Source organism: Ranitomeya imitator, chromosome 6 (assembly GCF_032444005.1).
Source record: "Ranitomeya imitator isolate aRanImi1 chromosome 6, aRanImi1.pri, whole genome shotgun sequence".
NCBI lineage: Eukaryota > Metazoa > Chordata > Amphibia > Anura > Dendrobatidae > Ranitomeya > Ranitomeya imitator.
Genome location: NC_091287.1, coordinates 309,434,658 through 309,455,626, shown reverse-complemented (window position 1 = coordinate 309,455,626; position 20,969 = coordinate 309,434,658). Strand labels below are relative to the sequence as shown.

Below are 20,969 nucleotides of genomic sequence, written 5' to 3'. Positions count from 1 at the left end.
CTTTCCTTGAAGGCAAACCGAAGAAAGTGAAAGGAAAAATGGAGGGAAATGGAGGCTGAGCTACCATAATGCATTGCAAAGGAGGAGGAGAATCAGACATGGATAATACAAAAACAAGATTGAACTGCCAACATAACTCTGACCGCTAGAGGGAGCCAAAGCATCACAAACAAATAAAGGTATGAATATCCATACTGAGAAACCTGCAATTATGCAAAGAGATAATCAGGGTAACAATATTAGATGGTGGAGACAGAACACAGGGAGACTGCTGTCAGTGGTGAGAGGCTGATTCAGTTCATGACATCTGTTACTGCTGGAGAGCAGCCTGATGCCTGTGCAGCCATTACTAGCCTCACTAGCAGTGGAGACTGGAGAGAGGACAGATCTGCTCCACACTGACCTGCTATAGGGAGACCTTGTTTGTTTCTGTCACTCCTGTGTCTGGCAGCAACTCACTACACTGCAGTACCCTGAGGAGAGCTATGCACAGACTGAGAGGGAGGGAGACATAAATCCTTCACCCCTCTCTCAGATAAGCAGAACAGGTGGCCAGGAAGCCTTGTCCCATGGCTCCCAGATCTGCAAAATTGCCATGGATTCAATGAAAAGTTTTCTAAAGGGTGTTTGTGTTCCCTAACTTCTATGTGAGAAATTGTATAATATATTGGTGTTGGACAGTCAAAACTTGATTGATAACCTATCCACGGGTCCAATTATAATAATGAGATTATTGGGGTCCAACATCCTGCCCCCACCCCACTGATCTGCTGTTATTTAGGTCAGATATAATGATGAATGTAGCTACAATAGTCGTTCCATTGAAAGTGTAGCAGGCACTGCTGGGTGCTGCAGACCAGCTATTATTATAGCTGCAGCCGTTTTGCAGTACCCAGTAGCGCCTGCTACACAGCAGCTCTTACACTCCGCTGCTCTATGAAAAGTGTTTACATATTGCCGCCAACAGCTGGGACCCGACCACACTCAATCTAAGGCTTTGTGCACACGTTGCGGATTTACTGCGGATCCGCAGCGTTTTTTACCATGCAGAAACGCTGCAGATCCGCAAGTGATTTACACTACAATGTAAATCAATGAAAAAAAAAGGCTGTGCTAATGGTGTGGAAAATTCCGCACGGAAAAGCTGCGGATTAAAAGAAGTAGCATGTCACTTCTTTTGTGTGGATCTGCAATGTTTTTGTACCCATTCCATTATAGAAATCCGCAGGGGTAAAAAACTCATGAAATCCGCAGCAAATCCGCACAAAATCCGCATAAAAAACGCGTCAAATCCGCACCTGCGTTTTCTGCCAAGAGATGCAGAATCCACACAAAAAATTCCTGAGGCTAATCCGCAACATGTGCATATAGCTTAATATTGATGTCTTATCCCATGAATAGCCAATCACTGTGTTGTGAGCAGATAGCTCCTTTAGTTGTATCGGCATCAGCCGCAGCGGTGTAAGTGATGAACTGCAGCATCAGTGTTTAGACCTCATTCAGACATCCATGTTGCACGTACATGTTCTGTCTGTGGTTTTCTCAGATACAACACGTCCACTCCCTATTATAATTTTTTTCAACATCTATTATAGCCTGTGGGGCTGTTCACATGTCTCTGATTTTCACAGACTTTGCGTCTGTGCAAAATTCACAGAGACATGTCCATTTTTCTTAGATGACAAACTCCAAATTTGAGGATAGAAAAAGGTTTTGGAGAGGTGCATTATTAACAACTTGGGGATAAACCCAAATAAATGCTCATTATCAAGCCCTAAAATTTGACTATTATTATATTAATGTTAAAAATTGCTTTATGGTCTAAAAATTGAGGTCCCTAATCTGCCTAAATGTGTTGCCATTATAGGGAATCTGTCACCAAAAAATTTGCCTATAAGCTGTGGCCACTGGCATCAGGGGCTTATCTACAACATTCTGTAATGCTGTAGATAAGCCCTCAATGTAACCTGAAAGATGACAAAATGAGGTTAGATTATACTCACCCAGGGGCGGGGCGGTTCGGTTCAGTCCAGTATGATGGGTGTCGCGGTCCGGGTCCAGTGCCTCCTATCTTCATGCGATGACGTCCTCTTCTTTTCTTCCTGTCGCGGGAAAGATCAGAGAGGCCCAGCACCTGTACACTGCAGTACTTTACTCTGCCATCAACAGGGCAAATCAGTACGCCTGCACAGGAGCCGCTGCAGGAAGCAAAGAGGACGTCATCGCATGAAGATAAGATGCGCTGGACCCACACCACGACACCCATCGGACCCAAACGGGGACCGCCCCTGGGTGAGTGTAATCTAACTTGTTTTTCTTATCTTTCAGGATACATCGGGGGCTTATCTACAGCATTACAGAATGCTGTAGATAAGCCCCTGATGCCGGTGGCCGCAGCTTATATGCAAAAAATGAGGCGACAGATTCCCTTTAATGTGCTTGATTTATTATACTTAATGGGTAATACCAAATACGATTTTTTTTTTTATGCATTAATATTTTTTTATATATAAGACACATATCTATTGATCTCCGTACATAGGGTTCTCTGTTGTACCATGGGTAATACCATGGAGTGCTAACACTTATTTGGCAGAATAGGACATGCACATTATTTCACCGCATTTGCAACAACATCAGGGGACAAGGCACTGTCCCATCCCCAAAGTGGTGGCCATAATACTGTAGGACTCCATTATGTTATATGAGGTGGGTTGAATTATATTCTATGGGGGAGGGCTGCATTATACCCTATGAGGGGGCTGCATTATATTCTATTGGTAGGGCTGCATTATACCCTATGAGGGGGCTGCATTATATTCTATTGGGGGCTGCGTTATACCCTATGAGGTGGGCTGCATTATATTTTATGTGGGGCTACATTATATTCTATGAGGTGGGCAGAATTATATTCTATAGGGGGCTATATTCTATTCTATGGGGGAGGGCTGTATTATATTCTATAGGGGGCTACATTATATTCTATGGGGGAGGGCTGTATTATACTGTATGAGGGGGCTGCATTATATTTTGTGGGGGGCAACATTATACCCTATGAGGTGGGCTGCATTATACTCTATGAAGGAATTACATAACCTATGAGGGGGCTACCCCAACCCCTGCTATATCATTAAGACGTGTACTACCTTATATTATACCTTGATATTAGTGCGTTTTACGGCACAATTAGTGGTCTTGTATATATGTGATTGTAGCTACATAGTGGGCCCCAAGAATGATTTTCTCTGTTGGGCCCAAAGTGCTCCAGTCCGACGCTGTTTACAGATGCTGAGGTAATAAACTGACCAAATACTGAACGTGTGAACGTGGTGAAAACCTACATTTCTGCAGTGCTTTTATCCTACTGTAGATTGCTGAGTGCTCTCTGACAGGATTCAGTTCTGCTCTGCGCCAGCTGACCTCTCCTCACTGTCCTCAGTGCTGTGTGCAGTAGTGACGTGCTTTAGCAAACACCAGTTCATTTGAGGTAAATCAGCTCCTCAAACAGTAGAGTAAGCACTGCAGAGAGATGCCTGTAGGTGGCAGTGTAGCATACAGCAATGTGGTCTGCTCTCTGTATGACCTGGAGCCTACAATCCACACAGACCAGCGGCACGCAGAACACAGCAGTGGTAACATGGTGCTGTGTGCTGCAAACGCTACGCTGGTGTCGTCTGCTCGGTTCCTGCACCGTGTCCTGAAGACTCCGCAGCCCCGCACAGCCGCACTGTTTTACTGGTAAAGGTTTTTGTGCTTGCTCGTGTTAACCCTTCATATGCTCATGTCGCTGCACAGATGCTTTATGGAAACTAGTGACGTTCCTGGCAAGCTTGTGAGGAGTCATGTGACCAGTGCCCTATATACTGAGGTGTCCTGTGATCAGGGCTGCCACTAAGAGTTTCGGGACCCTATACTAGCAACATTTTTGGGACCCCCTTGAGACTCCGCCCAAGGTCCAACCCAGCCCCGCCTCCACCCCTCGATCTGTCCACAGTTCCACCACCCTCTCTTGGAAAAACTCCATTTCTGCATCATGTCCTCACCGATCACTCATTTACAGTTCCCATAACCAGATCACATACAAAGCCAGGAGCTTTTGTTTTGGCCAAAAGATTTTTTAATCTGCCACCATGACAAGGTAGACTCTTTAAGCCGGAACCTACTCTACTCTATCCAATTAATCATTTGTTAAAATATCCAATACAATTTATGTATATATTTATTTTTCAATGTTTAAAATCACCAATAATATCACAATAATACCACATACAAGGGACAAATATCACCGCACCATGACCAGACAAGATATTACCATCACAGTGACCGAGCAATACCACATACAATGGTCAAATACCAGTGCACCATGACCAGACCACATATTAGCACCACAACGACCGACTAATAGCACATACAAGGAAGAAATACCACCACAGCATGACCAGATCACATATTACCACCACAGTTACCGAATATTACCACATACAAGGACTAAATACCACCGCACCATGACCAGATCACATATTGCCTCCACATAGTGACCGAAAACTACAATACTGATATTTAATAAAAAAATAAACACAATACTAATATTATCGTAAGTGCCATTATACACAGGCCATATTTATTTAGTATGCAGTGTCCGTGTACAGGTAATACAGTGATCACCAGTGACATTATATACAGGCGCTCTGCTTATAGTGTACAGGTAATACAGTGATCACTATTGACTATTGACATTATATGCAGGAGCTCTGTATATAGTGTATAGTGTACAGGTAATACAGTGATCACAAGTGACATTATATACAGGAGCTCTGTATATATTCTCAGAGTACAGGTAATACAGTGATCACCAGTGACATTATATACACGAGCTCTGTATATAGTGTATAATGTACAGGTAATACAGTACTCACCAGTGACATTATATACAGGAGCTCTGTATATAGTGTTGTCATGGTTTGTTTGGAAGTTTTGGCTGGGACCTCGGGGGTTAAGACTTTTCAGCCTCTCTCTGGCTGTGTTAGGGCTTTATATGGCCTCAGCTGGGCCCTGGTCTTTGTCAGTTATACTTCTGTCCTTGGCTGAGTAGTTTGACCCTTGTGTGCTTGTGCCTTGTGCCTGCTCTTGTGTGTTATCCTGTTACTGACCCGGTTCTGTCCACCATTTTTGCTGTTGTCTATTGATTCAGTACTGCTCATTCGTTTTGCCTGGTTTCTGACTTCTGCTCCGCTCTGACTACTCGTTTTGCCTGTCCCCCTGGTACTTTTGCTGCCCTCTCCCGTTTCTGACACTTGGCCTGTATTTGATTCCTCTTTTGTATCTTGCTCCTGTACCTCGCTGACTTCTCAGATTTGACCTCGTCTCTCCTGACCTTCTTTTGTTCTGTCGGTACCCGCCATCCTCCGCTGTCTTCTCTGGTAGCTCTGCGGCTTGTTCCGCCCTGGTTTTACTCCCTGCATTCACGTGCCGCAGGTCCTGCACGTCAGTGGTTGCGCTCCATCCTGGTAAGCTTTCCGTGTGCTGCATTGCCTCACTCATCCAGGACATAGCAGAACACGTGTACTGAGTTAGCCTTACCAGTCACGGTGTTCCTTACATTATAACTGACCATCACAGTCTCCTGGCGCTGGGGGCAGTATAGACCCCCATGCAAAGCCTTTATGAGCAGATGAAGCACCTGACTCAGATGATGCAGAAATTGACTATGGAGCAACAAGCTCTTGCTCAGACTCAACAACTGGTATCTGATGCGATGCAAGGAGCCCTGTCATCGGGGGTTCAGGGGGCAGGGGATAGAGATGTTTACTCTAATTCCACCTGAACCTCCAGTTAAGTTGCCGGATACATTTGCTGGGGACAAAGCAAAATTTAGAGCCTTTAAGGAGGGCTGTAAGTTTTTTTTTTTTGTTAAGACCCCGCTCTTCTGGGGATGAAAGTCAGAGGGTGGGGGTCATAATCTCTTTATAAAGGGGAGCCCCACAGGCTTGGGCTTTTTCTCTCCCTTCCACAGCCCCAGTGAGAATGTCTGTGAATGCATTTTTTGCAGCCCTTGGGCATATCTACGATTAACCTGATCGTGTGCGGCTGGCTGAGGACATGGTGATGAGTGTTTGTCAGGGAAAGCACTCGGCCGAGTGGTTCTGTATTGAGTTTAGATGATGGGCTGCTGAGATTTCCTGGGATGATGCCGCCCTTCGGGGCTTGTTCTGCAGGGGCCTCTCTGAACGCCTGAAAGATGCCTTGGCCCTTCATTCTCCACCTGACTGTCACGATCCATGTTTGGATCTGTGGCAGATCTGATTTCCCTATGATTAAAACCTTTTTTCCTTTCTGGCCATTTGGGTTTAATGCAGTTTTCCCCCCGGAAGCCGCTGGTGTTATTGCATTGCATTGCTGCTGGGTCAGCTGATGTTGGTGGTGACCACTCCCACCATCCTTCATAAGGTCACCTGATGCATCAGCTGACTGTTGGTTATACAGGTCCTTCTGGAGATCTGGAGATCAACCAAGCAGGTGGAAGGAGTGTTCTGAGTGCAGTGGTTGTTCTGCTGAATATTTGTACCTGGTGCATTATTCTGCTGTACTGTACATTGCAGCAGAGAAAGCTAAGTGTTGTTTGCTTATACCGTGTTTGTCTTTACTTTTTCTTTGTGTTTATTAGTGCAGTGGTGGGACCAGTGCTCTCACTCGCCATTTCTCTACCGAGGGATAGGTGCAGGGCGAGTGAGGGCTAAGGTATCCAGCTCGGTGACAGGCTGAAAGAACGTGTATAGGGACGTCAGGAAAATTAGGGCACATCCTTAAGAGACAACACAAAACAGCAAAGCCAGCCACTAAATTTTAAAACTTAACATTTAATATGTATACTTCTAAAACAATATCTTATGTTTAAAATTATAATTAGGTGCTCATGCGTACCAGTGCACTAGACAAAAAATAGTTTGATCTCACCAAACGCCGTTTCTCTCCTTTTTATAGATTTCTGTGCTTTTCCAGAGCACGGCGTAGGGGAGAGACAAGTAAACCTTTTCCCCTCAAGGGGGAGACGAAGGGGAAGGGGTGGGGGTTGAAACCTATCTCCCCTGTCGTGCCCCGTGTATAAGTCTCCCGCCCTGACAAGGGCAGTTCCCAAGTTTGAGCCTGTTTAAATGAAGCCCATTGGAAAATATAGCCACCCTGGATAATGTATCGTCTTATACTTCCTTTTTTCTTCCCGACGCGTTTCCCTCCCCGTTATGGGGGTTCATCAGGGGATTGAAAGAATGTCCAGGTTCATGAAGGTATTCTGCAGTGGCAGACAAAACCTCATCTAGTAGTATCCTCCATGTGAGGGTCAAGCAGTCTCTCTCTTGTCAGGTCTAGTTGCCATTAAATAAGGGAGGGGGAGGTGCTTGGACTCAGCGTCTGTCATCACTTCCCTTTTAATTATACCATACATATTATTCTATTTAAATCGCTCCTTGTTAAACACATATTTCTAACAATACTCACAGAACAGTTTATTATACTCTTTAAGCAGTTCACATGTAGTTGTAGATTAGTTCTTATATCATGCGCTGTTCAGCGTGCCTCATTAACACCTCTGCGTAATGGAGCAACTGCGCATGCTCCTCTCAACCATAGAATTCCTTCACCCACATTTGCCGATCTGATTGATAATGACTCAGAACATACTACCACCCGTGCGCTCTTCACATAACCCGGCAAATGATCCCATCAACTTCAATCCTACTTATACCTTATTTATTATTTAAGTTCTGGACCCCTATCTACTCATAAGCACCTTAGTATACGCCTACGTATGATCAACTCACAGCGCCTGTGCGTGCTGAAGCCCTGTCAGATTCAATGTCACCTGACCTAGGTCCTGGTCGGTGTTTACTGCGTGCGCCTTACTCTGCCGTATCTCTGTACTACTCAGCTGTGTGAGCGCATAACCGCCGGTACTTAATCGTATTCTTTTTCTGCTATCTCCTACGTTCTAAGTTTATCAGTCAGATAAGGTAATTTACAGCTCGTTTACATCTGTACTATTCGGCTGTGTCTTATCAATCAGATCGGCAAATGTGGGTGAAGGAATTCTATGGTTGAGAGGAGCATGTGCAGTTGCTCCATTACGCAGAGGTGTTAATGAGGCACGCTGAACAGCGCATGATATAAGAACTAATCTACAACTACATGTGAACTGTTTAAAGAGTATAATAAACTGTTCTGTGAGTATTGTTAGAAATATGTGTTTAACAAGGAGCGATTTAAATAGAATAATATGTATGGTATAATTAAAAGGGAAGTGATGACAGACGCTGAGTCCAAGCACCTCCCCCTCCCTTATTTAATGGCAACTAGACCTGACAAGAGAGAGACTGCTTGACCCTCACATGGAGGATACTACTAGATGAGGTTTTGTCTGCCACTGCAGAATACCTTCATGAACCTGGACATTCTTTCAATCCCCTGATGAACCCCCATAACGGGGAGGGAAACGCGTCGGGAAGAAAAAAGGAAGTATAAGACGATACATTATCCAGGGTGGCTATATTTTCCAATGGGCTTCATTTAAACAGGCTCAAACTTGGGAACTGCCCTTGTCAGGGCGGGAGACTTATACACGGGGCACGACAGGGGAGATAGGTTTCAACCCCCACCCCTTCCCCTTCGTCTCCCCCTTGAGGGGAAAAGGTTTACTTGTCTCTCCCCTACGCCGTGCTCTGGAAAAGCACAGAAATCTATAAGAAGGAGAGAAACGGCGTTTGGTGAGATCAAACTATTTTTTGTCTAGTGCACTGGTACGCATGAGCACCTAATTATAATTTTAAACATAAGATATTGTTTTAGAAGTATACATATTAAATGTTAAGTTTTAAAATTTAGTGGCTGGCTTTGCTGTTTTGTGTATTAATATTGGTCAGAGGCGTCTAGAACGTTACGTTTGGACTTTTGTTTTGCTAAAGTAATATATTGACAATACGGGTTGTTATGGCCGGTTTTCTATCTTCCTGTCCAGATACTGAGGTATGGCTGAATGAAGCCAAGGATATTTTCTCTGAAAAAGCATTTTGTCAAAAAAAGTACACTCCCACATATGCAGCAGCCTTTAATGATCTTACTAAAATATACAAGGAGCAGATCTCCTCCTGGTGGGAAATTCAAAGCCTGGAGAGCTATATAAAAAACAACATAGTACCAAGGGGTTTACGCATTAATCTTCTGCCAGCTCAACGGTGCCGCTCTCCACAATTAATGAGCAAGTGGGAGAAGGAAGCAACAGCGAGCTCACTAAGATTAATGCAAATTTTAGTGAACGAGGAGAAGAATAATTTTGAAGTTCTTAATGAGAAATTGAAAGAACAGATAGATATTACTAAAAAATTCAAGGAAGAGAGTGATTTCAGTGTAAAAGAAACAGCCCTACAGAACACAATTGAGAAATTCCAGTATCACTTAAAGGAAAGGAAACATAAACAATTCTGTAGGGATCTACAGGATTTTAAAGACAACAAAGTGTATCAATATCCGGGTGGGAGACAGGAACGGGAGAGAGAAACAGACATCTCATCAACAGACACCGAGTACTCAGATACAGACGTAAGACAAAAAAATACCAGAGGCCGCCAGAGAGGCAGACAGAGGGGCTACTCGGGGCGGTACACGACTTCATCACCAAGGGGGGGTTTTTTAGATCGGATATACCCATTGAGGAATCGGAACAACCCAACATACAAGGAATAGACTCACAAGTGATTAACTTGTCACAAAGGGTTATCACGGATATAGAAATGACTGTCCTTAGTAAAGGATTATCTTTTGTGCCTACAACAGATATGATGACCTTTGATGTCATCAAGGATATTAATCTTTTCGTGAGAAAGCTTAGATGGCACAAATTTTTTAAGGATAAAGACTTAAAAACATGCTGTGAGTATAACATCACCCCAGACATGTTAAGTGATGTACAATGTCTGGCAAACTTGGATGAAGTTGTACCAGTGTCTGTAGGAAGGGGCCCCTTCACTCCCTTTAAAAATGCAAGTACCAGAATGCCCCCCGGGGGGGGAGACATATCAGCTGTGGATGTATTCCTTAACTTGGTGACAAGAGACATCAAGAAATTAGGAAGAACATACACACCACACAATCTCTCCAAAGAACAAATGGAGGCATTGTGTGATCTTGAAAAAGACTCCTCCATAGTCATAAAACCCTCTGACAAAGGGGGAAATATTGTCATAATGGACATCAAACAATACAAAGATATGTGTCTTGCATTACTAAGAGATACTGGGACATACAGGGTTGTAAAAGAAAATCCAACAGCAAATTGCATGGATACACTTACAAAAATACTGTTAAGAGCCAAGGCCAATCAATTGATCAGCCAGGATGAGCTCTCTTTTCTACTTCCTCAATACCCCATTATGGCCACATTTTACAGTCTGCCAAAGGTACATAAAGGGTACACTCCCTTAAAAGGGAGACCAATAGTCTCAGGCATGGGAAGCATTTGCAGTAATCTGGGTACCTATGTTGATCACATATTAAAGCCTTATGTAAGCGCATTGCCCTCTTATATCCGTGATACGACAGACCTCCTCCAGAAATTGGAAGGAATACCTATAGAGAAGGATACATTGTTGGCAAGTATAGATGTCGAGACTCTCTATTCCTCCATACCCCATGAATTTGGAATTAAAGGAGTGAAGCACTTTCTCGGATCTAGAGGATGTCAGTTTGAGAGACATAACCAGTTTGTCTTGGAGCTCCTTGAATTCTCTCTAAAAAACAACTTCTTTACCTTCGATGGAAGAACCTACCACCAGCTCAGGGGCACAGCGATGGGTAATCCATCTGCACCAAGTTACGCAAATTTGCTCCTGGGCTGGTGGGAGGATACAACCGTCTTCTCGGAGGCTCTGGATGAGTTTACCAGATCTATAGATCTCTGGGTGAGGTTTATAGATGATGTTTTCATTCTGTGGAGTGGTACCAAAGAGAGATTTGTATCATTTGTGGCGGCGTTAAACATTAATGAAATTGGTTTACGTTTTACTTCGGTCATTGAGACAGACGAACTACCGTTTCTAGATATCTGTATCAGGAAAGCAACAGATAAGGATGTATTAACAACTTCTATCTTCCGTAAACCCACATCGACCAATTCCCTGCTAAGATGGGATAGTCATCACCCCATAGCTCAGAAAAAGGGAATCCCAAAAGGGCAATACCTAAGGATGAAACGGAACTGCTCAGAAGTTAATGATTTTAAATACTGGGCAGATAATCTACGAGAGAGGTTCAAGAGAAGGGGGTACCCGGATAAGATACTAAGGGAGTCCTTCCAATATGCACAAGCACAACCGAGGGAGGATCTACTCAAAATTAAGACGAGAGATGAAGAAAATCAAAATGTTATTCGCCTGATTACCACCTTTGACAATGGGGCGCAAGCAGTACGGGAGGTATTAAAAAGTCACTGGAATGTCCTGTTAATGGACCAAGATTTGGCGAAAGTCATAGGAACGACACCCCAGATTACATATAAGAAGGGTCGATCCCTTAAGGAGAGATTAGTGCATAGTCATTTGAGTAAACCAGAAGGAGGGACAACATGGCTACCAGAAAAACCAAAAGGTTGCTTTAAATGTGGATTATGTGTGGCTTGTAACCATATACGAACAGGAAAGGAGTTTGAGAATGACACCACCAAAGAGAAATTTACAATCAAGCAATTTATTAATTGCAAGACTACAGGGGTGGTCTATAAGGCTTCTTGTATTTGTGGCAAATCATATGTGGGAAAAACATTCAGAGAATTTAGACGGAGGGTGGGGGAGCATTTGGGGGACATAAGAAATAATAGAGATACGCCACTAGCGAAACACGTGAACAGTTGTCATGATGGCAACTGCAAAGTGGTTAGTTTCATGGGTATAGAACAAGTAAAACCCCCGGTGAGAGGTGGGAATTATGACAAAATAATCCTGCAAAAAGAATGTCGGTGGATCTATCGATTAGACACTCAATGGCCCCTAGGGCTAAATGAACAACTGAATTTCAGCTGTTTTCTTTAACTCTCCCTACCTCACTAAAATCTAAGTTATGGTGGCTGTACTGGTGTGGGACGATGTTTTCCGAGTCATCAAAATGACCCTTGGAATGGGTTAAAATGCCTGTTAGACCTAAACCCGGGTTGCAATTTGCAAGCCTACCAGGGTTTTTCACTGTACCACTAGGATTAATTAGCGTGGGGCATTAAGAGATAATGAGTAAAAGCCCCATGATACAGTGAAAGAACTATATATATGTATGCTCAAAACAAGGGAGATATATGTGTATATATACAAAAGAAAGAAAGGATTAAAATTTAAATCTGCTCCGACTATTATAGTCATAAAGGACACTATGTGTGAGAGAAGGAATCTCTTCAAGTATAATGAATATGGAGGCCTCAATTGTGACTCTGAGAGGTACTTATAATGCGATAGACCATAGTCGCAATAATAGTGAATACAGAGGTGAAGTACTGTCCCATCAATATCTAATTGAAAATACAAGGGGGACCAAATTTTATTTCTATTTCACTAAAGTATCTAAACATAATGGGGACCCGTGACTCAATTAAATGGTAAAGCCTGCTTATAATCTTAAGAAACCTCTAATAATACATAGATTCCTTTTAGTGGTCATTAGAGAATTACATTCTTCTGACCAGACAACAAAAATTACTTTTTGTCGCAAGGCCGCGTATTCAGCTGATGAACGTAGTAGGTGGCAGATAAGGTATATGACCTAGCATCTGCGGCTGGGTGCACACAGCCGAATAGTACAAATGTCAACAAGCTGTTAATTACCTTATCTGGCTGATAAACTTAGAACGTAGGAGATAGCAGAAAAAGAATACGATTAAGTACCGGCGGTTATGCGCTCACACAGCTGAGTAGTACAGAGATACGGCAGAGTAAGGCGCACGCAGTAAACACCGACCAGGACCTAGGTCAGGTGACATTGAATCTGACAGGGCTTCAGCACGCACAGGCGCTGTGAGTTGATCATACGTAGGCGTATACTAAGGTGCTTATGAGTAGATAGGGGTCCAGAACTTAAATAATAAATAAGGTATAAGTAGGATTGAAGTTGATGGGATCATTTGCCGGGTTATGTGAAGAGCGCACGGGTGGTAGTATGTTCTGAGTCATTATCAATCAGATCGGCAAATGTGGGTGAAGGAATTCTATGGTTGAGAGGAGCATGCGCAGTTGCTCCATTACGCAGAGGTGTTAATGAGGCACGCTGAACAGCGCATGATATAAGAACTAATCTACAACTACATGTGAACTGCTTAAAGAGTATAATAAACTGTTCTGTGAGTATTGTTAGAAATATGTGTTTAACAAGGAGCGATTTAAATAGAATAATATGTATGGTATAATTAAAAGGGAAGTGATGACAGACGCTGAGTCCAAGCACCTCCCCCTCCCTTATTTAATGGCAACTAGACCTGACAAGAGAGAGACTGCTTGACCCTCACATGGAGGATACTACTAGATGAGGTTTTGTCTGCCACTGCAGAATACCTTCATGAACCTGGACATTCTTTCAATCCCCTGATGAACCCCCATAACGGGGAGGGAAACGCGTCGGGAAGAAAAAAGGAAGTATAAGACGATACATTATCCAGGGTGGCTATATTTTCCAATGGGCTTCATTTAAACAGGCTCAAACTTGGGAACTGCCCTTGTCAGGGCGGGAGACTTATACACGGGGCACGACAGGGGAGATAGGTTTCAACCCCCACCCCTTCCCCTTCGTCTCCCCCTTGAGGGGAAAAGGTTTACTTGTCTCTCCCCTACGCCGTGCTCTGGAAAAGCACAGAAATCTATAAGAAGGAGAGAAACGGCGTTTGGTGAGATCAAACTATTTTTTGTCTAGTGCACTGGTACGCATGAGCACCTAATTATAATTTTAAACATAAGATATTGTTTTAGAAGTATACATATTAAATGTTAAGTTTTAAAATTTAGTGGCTGGCTTTGCTGTTTTGTGTATTAATATTGGTCAGAGGCGTCTAGAACGTTACGTTTGGACTTTTGTTTTGCTAAAGTAACACATCCTTAAGAGAGTGCAGGAGGTGTCCATTTTCCTCATTCCCTATCGCAGGGCCCACCGTTGTTAAAGTGTCCCCGGTGTTCCCTTGTGAGTCTTGCCCCTTTGTGACCGACCACCCGTTGGGTCGTGTCACGCTTGGACAGTCACTTCGTGACACTGACTCTTGAGAAAGCCATGACCCAGGTTGTCCACAAGAACTGTAGGTTGCGGGAAAGAGGGGTGATGCAATTAGAAACCCCACTGTTCCCCAGTAGGAGTGAAGCTGCATCCTCATCTCAGGCCATGGAGTTGGGTGCTGTCACCCTCAAGGAGAAAGAGAGGAGATGCCGTCGTGAGAAGCAGCTGCGCTTTTATTGTGGAGAGTCTGGACATTGGAGGAAAGACAGTCCCTCCTGCCCTTCATCGATCAAAGTGTCAGGAAACGACTAGGTCTGGGTAGTTTTCGAGGAGACTATCCAGACCCTCAGGTACACTTTTCCTCATTTTCTAAAGTTTTGCTGCAAGTGGAACTTCTGGTGGATGACTGTCCTTTTTCTACAGCTTTTGTTGACTGCAGTTCGTCCATCAACGTCGTCGACTCTCGGTTGCTTTTTCAATGCAAGATAGGGACAGTCAGGCTTAAGTCTCCAATTAAAGTGGTGGTTATTGACTCTTCTCCCCTCACCAAGAAAGAGATTCTCTGTGTTGGACGTTTTTTCACTCAAGGTGGGCTCTCTTCATGTTGAAAAAATAGGTTGTTTTGTCTTGGAAAATCTGCCTGCTGGGTTGGTGTTGGGGATGCCTTGGTTGCAACGTCACAACCCCATCATCATTTGGGAGATCGGAGAAATTGTTCAACGGGGGCCTAACTGTTTCAATTAATGTTATAAATCTGCATTTTTGTCTGAACCTTTCAGATCTGTCTCTGTGTCGTCTGTCAGTCTGGAGGGTATTCCGGAGTACCTGAAGGACTTCGAGAACGTGTTCTCTGAAAGTGAGGCTGAGGTTTTACCGCCACATAAACCCTTTGATTGTGCCATTGAATTGGTTCCAGGGGCTAAGTTGCCTAAAGCTCGTTTGTTCAATTTGTCCGGTCCTGAGCGTTTGGCCATGAAGGAGTATATTGCAGAAAGCCTCAGCAAGGGGGCATATATGTCCTTCCATCTCTCCTGTGGCTGCTGGAATATTTTTCGTTAAAAAGAAAGATGGCAGCCTACATCCCTGCCTCGACTTTCGAGAACTAAACAAAATAACCTTGAAAAATACATACCCTCTTCCCCTTATCCCAGATCTCTGTAACCAATTGTCTGGGGCTAAATAGTTCCCCAAACTTGATCTCTGGGGAGCCTGTTATCTGATAAGGGTTCGAGAGCGGGACGGGTGGAAAATGGCCTTCCTCACATTTGATGGTCTCTTTGAAAACCTGGTTATGCCGGTTGGTCTTACTAATGCTCCTGCCATATTTCAGAATTTCATTAATGTAGTGTTTGCTGATCTTATAGGACATTTTGTTGTTTTCTATCTTGATGACATTTTGGTGTATTCCCCAGTCATACTCATTTGCAACATTTACGAATTGTTCTCCAAAGGCTCAGGGAAAATCCCCCCGAGCCGCTGTCCTCCATTCTTCATTCTGGGGTGGTGGTGACTGAGCTATTGTCGGAAATGGAGCAGGAGATTGTGGGACCCAGTCTCTTACTCCTGCCTCCAAACTGGGGGGGAAATTGTCCCGGAGAGGTTTTGACTTGGGCTCCTTCGGGAGTTCCATGAGTCTAAACTTAGTGCTCATCCTTGTATTTTGGCCACACGTGAGGCAGTGGCAATAATTTCTTGGTAGCCCTCACTGGGTATGGATATCAAAAGATTTGTAGCTGCGTGTGGGGTTTGTTCCCGTTCTAAGAGCTCCCATTACCGGCCGGCCGGGGAACTGGTGCCTCTCTCAGTTCCAGATAGACCAAGGACTCACCTGTCCATGGACTTTATCACCAAACTGCCTCTTTCCAGGGGTAATACTGTGATATGGGTGGTGGTGGACAGGTTTTCTAAACAAGCCCATTTTGTACCTTTACCTGCTCTACCTTCAGATGAAACTTTGTTTAAGTTGTTTGTGTTACATGTGGTGCACTTGCATGGGGTACCCGTGAAAGTGGTGTCTGACAGAGGTGTGCAGTTCGTGGCCAAGTTTTGGAGGGCATTCTGTAAGAAACTGGGTCTTTCTTTGTCTTTCTCTTTGGCTTACCATCCCGAGAGTAATAGTCAGACGGAACGCACCAATCAGTCCCTGGAACAGATTCTTAGGTGTATGGCCTCAGTTAGGCAGGATGACTGGTCTGATGCATTACCTTTGGCGGAGTTCGTCTTTAACAGTCGTGTGAGTAGGTCCACTGGTATGTCCCCATTTCTGGTCAACTATGGGTTTAGCCCACATTTTGGGCAGTTTTAATGCCTGGATTCTGGTTGCCCTGGGGCAGAGGGGACGGTTCAGCAGTTAAAAAATCTCTGGGTTGAGGTCTGTCGTAATATCTCCAAGGCTCAGGGGAGGTATAAGTGGAGCGCCCCCAGACACAGGACCACGTGTTCTCGGTACCGGGCCTCTCTGGTTCGGTTCTGAAGCTGTCACGGTGGCTAGACCCGGTCCGCGACCCTGCTAAGGGGCGTCCAATAATGGTGGTACAGTCTATCAGGGGTTCGTGACGCCACCTGTGGTGTTCGGTCAGGGTCCGCTGGGGGTGATGGAATGGCAGCTAGATGGTATACCTTCCCACAGGTGAAGTATGTCCCCAGGGCTTCCCAGTAAGGTGGATGATGATGGTGTGAGGTGCAGTCAATAACGAGGACACAAGGTTGCAGTCTCTTTACCTCTTTACTGAAGACTTCAGGATCCGCAATCCAGAGCACGCTTAACAGGGCTATCTGAGACCGGCCGGTCCGATGGGCACATCCAGAATTCCCTTTGCAGGTGGAAATCGTTGCCTACCAATAGCGCCTGTGTGTTGTAGTGCTACCCTGCTGAGCATTCGGAATAGTCCTCACAACTTCTGTTCTCGTTCGTTTGTTCTTTCTAATATGTTCCAGATGTTTCTAGTTCAACGTCCCCCAGGTATGTTATGGCTAGGACGCACCCGTATGACGGGAAGGCCTGGAGGTCTTCCGGGACCCTAGAGTCGCCCCTCTCCCACTGTTGCCCCCTATGTCTTTGTAGGTGTTTAGGTTAGACAGCCAACCTATAATTAACTGTCCTGCGGAGTTTGAAGTAAGGCGTAGAGTCAGTTACTCCCTCGGTGTTCTGGCCACCGGCTACGCGCCTCAGTAGGATGTTGCCTCGGTCTCACGGCACGACTCCTACTGGCTCTCCTTTGTGCTTGATCTCGTTTCTCACTGTCTCACAATATCCTTTGCTTCGTGTCTCTTTCTTAGGATACCACCGCGGGGTGTGCAGGCGCGGTTCCGTAACGTTCTGTTCTGGTCACTAGGTGCCTGCCAGGTTCCCACGCCTGACAGGGACCCCCCTGTGTCTTCTCCCTGCAAGACCCCCTGCCACGGGATGTTGCCTGAATCCAACCCAGTCAGCTTCTGACTAACTTTCTATCCAACCCCTAGTTTTACCAGTGTGAGGAGGGGCCCAATAAATAAAGCCTTTTGCTCCCCCTAGTGGCCGGAGTGTGAAGTGTAATGTGTGCTGGTGATACCTGGTCAGTGGAATTCCTTCAGTGCCATCAGACGTACCATCACTCCCCTTAGTGGCAGAGTGTCATACTGCAAAGACCAGATCTCTGGGGCGCTGCATAAGTACTTCGCTGGCAAGAGATTTCCACACGGAATATCAACCTTTAGCTTCCGTCTTCCAAGTTATGTCCTAAGTTTATTGGGCCATACGAAATTGTGGAGGAGGTCAATCTGGTAGCATATAGGTTACGTCTCCCAGCCTCTTTTAAGATTGCTAATGTATTTCATAAATCTCTTCTGAAACCCTTGGGGGCAGTTGAGGAGGACTCTGGGTCAGCTCCTTCTCCGGTATTGGTTGAGGGTCATAGTCATATGGAGTATGAGGTTGGACAAATTGTGGATTCTCATCTGGTACGTCGCTCCTTGCAGTATCTGGTTAATTGGAAGGGGCATGGTCCAGAGGATCAGTCATGGGTTCCTGCCCACTCCGTACACGCTGATAGTCTGGTTCGGGCTCTTCATACCAGACACCCTCAGAAGCCTGGGGGTCCAGTGGCCCCCCGTTTGAGAGGGGATTACTGTCATGGTTTGTTTGGCTGGGACCCCAGGGATTAAGACTTTTCAGCCTCTCTCTGGCTGTGTTAGGGCTTTATATGGCCTCAGCTAGGCTCTGGTCTTTGTCAGTTTTACTTTTGCCCTCGGCTGAGTAGTTTGACCCTTGTGTGCTTGTGCCTGTTCTTGTGTGTTATGCTGTTACTGACCCAGTTCTGTCCCCCATTTTTGCTGTTATCTATTGATTCTGTACTGCTCATTCGTTTTGCCTGGTTTCTGACTTCTGCTCAGTTCTAACTACTCATTCTGCCTGTCCATCTGGTACTTTTGCTGCCCTCTCCGGTTTCTGACACTTGGCTTGTATTTGATTCCTCTTTTGTACCTCGCTGACCTCTCGGTTTTGACCTCGGCTCTCTTGTTCTGTCAGTGCCCGCCATCCTCCGTTATCTTCTCTGGGAGTGCTGCGGCTTGCTCCACCCCGGTTCCACCCCCGGATGGTGCACCACCACATTATGGGTGTCAGGTCCGAGGATTCCTACATGAACAGTTTCCTGGAAAGTGGATTGGTCATTGTGGGCCAGTTGAATGGCCACCAAGGTCTCCCGATCTGACCCCCTTAGACTTTAATCTTTGGGGTCAACTGAAGGCAATTATCTATGCTGTGAAGATACGAGATGTGCAGCATCTAAAACAATGGATACTGGAAGCCTGTGCTAGCATTTCTTCTGCGGTGTTGCAATCAGTGTGTCAAGAGTGGGAGAAGAGGGTTGCATTGACAATCCATCACAATGGCAGCACTTTGAGCACATTTTATAAGTGGTCATAAACTTGTAAATAACTCATGACAGAATAAAGTTACATTAAAACCAAGCACGCCATTGGTTTTCTTGTGAAATTCTCAATAAGTTTGATGTGTCACATGACCTTCTTTCCATTGAAAAAAATAAAGTTGGATCCAAAATGGCCGACTTCAAAATGGCCGCCATGGTCACCACTCATCTTGAAAAGTTTTCCCCCTCCCATATACTAATATGCCACAAACAGGAAGTTGATATCACCAACCATTCCCATTTTATTTAGATTTATCCATATAAATGGCCCACCCTGTAGAGTCATGGCCAAAAGTATTGACACCCCTGCAATTCTGTCATATAATACTCAGTTTCTTCCTGAAAATGATTGCAATCACAAATTCTTTGGTATTATTATCTTCATTTAATTTGTCTTAAATGAAAAAACACAAAAGAGAATGAAGCAAAAAGCAAAACATTGATCAATTCACACAAAACTCCAAAAACGGGCCAGACAAAAGTATTGGCACCCTCAGCCTAATACTTGGTTGCACAACCTTTAGCCAAAATAAGTGCGACCAACCGCTTCCGGTAACCATCAATGAGTTTCTTACAATGCTCTGCTGGAATTTTAGACCATTCTTCTTTGGCAAACTGCTCCATGTCCCTGATATTTGAAGGGTGCCTTCTCCAAACTGCCATTTTTAGATCTCTCCACAGGTGTTCTATGGGATTAAGGTCTGGACTCATTGCTGGCCACCTTAGAAGTCTCCAGTGCTTTCTCTCAAACCATTTTCTAGTGCTTTTTGAAGTGTGTTTTGGGTCATTGTCCTTCTGGAATATAGGATATACTCAGCACACTCCAAAATGTCTGATGCAAAAAAGGGGTGTTTAATACATACAGTATTCACATTCACAAACGTTTCGGTCTACAAAGACCTTCATCAGTGTGCTCTATTGTTTTACACCGCGTCCTACACTCCTGGATCTCTTATTGGCATGATTGGCTAGTTTAGCCCTCTAGTAATGAACTCTTCCTGAGTCATCCCCTGTGCTCGACCGGCTAGTGTCAGCCCTTTATCTGTAAGCAGCTTATCCTGCTCCACTCCATAACCTGATGCAAAATTCTCTATAAAAAATACGGGTGTACAATATACGCCCTGTGTCTTAAAACAATAGAGCACACTGATGAAGGTCTTTGTAGACCGAAACGTTTGTGAATGTGAATACTGTATGTATTAAACACCCCCTTTTTGCATCAGACATTTTGGAGTGTGCTGAGTATATCCTATATTACGTTAAAGGTCTGGGCACCTACTTTCACGCACCTCCACCCTGGGCTGTGCTGAACATTTACTCTACTGCATTGTCCTTCTGGAAGACTCATGACCTCTGCGGGAGACCCAGCTTTCTCACACTGGGCCCTACATTATGCTTCAAAATTTGTTGGTAGTCTTCAGACTTCATAATGCCATGCACACGGTCAAGCAGTCCAGTGCCAGAGGCAGCAAAGCAACCCCAAAACATCAGGGAACCTCCACCATGTTTGACTGTAGGGACCGTGTTCTTTTCTTTGAATGCCTCTTGTTTTCTCCTGTAAACTCTATGTTGATGCCTATGCCCAAAAACCTCTACTTTTGTCTCATCTGACCAGAGAACATTCTTCCAAAATGTTGTAGGCTTTTTCAGGTAACTTTTGGCAAACTCCAGCCTGGCTTTTTTATGTCTCGGGGTAAGAAGTGGGGTCTTCCTGGGTCTCCTACCATACAGTCCCTTTTTATTCAGACGCCGACAGATAGTACGGCTTGACACTGTTGTACGCTCGGACTGCAGTGCAGCTTGAACTTGTTTGGATGTTAGACGAGGTTCTTTATC

General features: G+C 44.7%; 1 protein-coding gene across 1 annotated transcript in view; it reads left to right on the top strand.

Annotated features, from left to right (window-relative positions):
* Positions 1 to 3,591: 3,591 nt before the first annotated feature.
* BPHL (biphenyl hydrolase like) overlaps positions 3,592 to 20,969 on the top strand; it is a 374,961-nt gene continuing 357,583 nt past the window's right edge. The window contains exon 1 of the mRNA XM_069730737.1: positions 3,592 to 3,738. Coding sequence (XP_069586838.1) covers positions 3,638 to 3,738 — 101 coding nt within the window. The 5' untranslated portion in view covers positions 3,592 to 3,637. The remainder of the gene's footprint in view (positions 3,739 to 20,969) is intronic.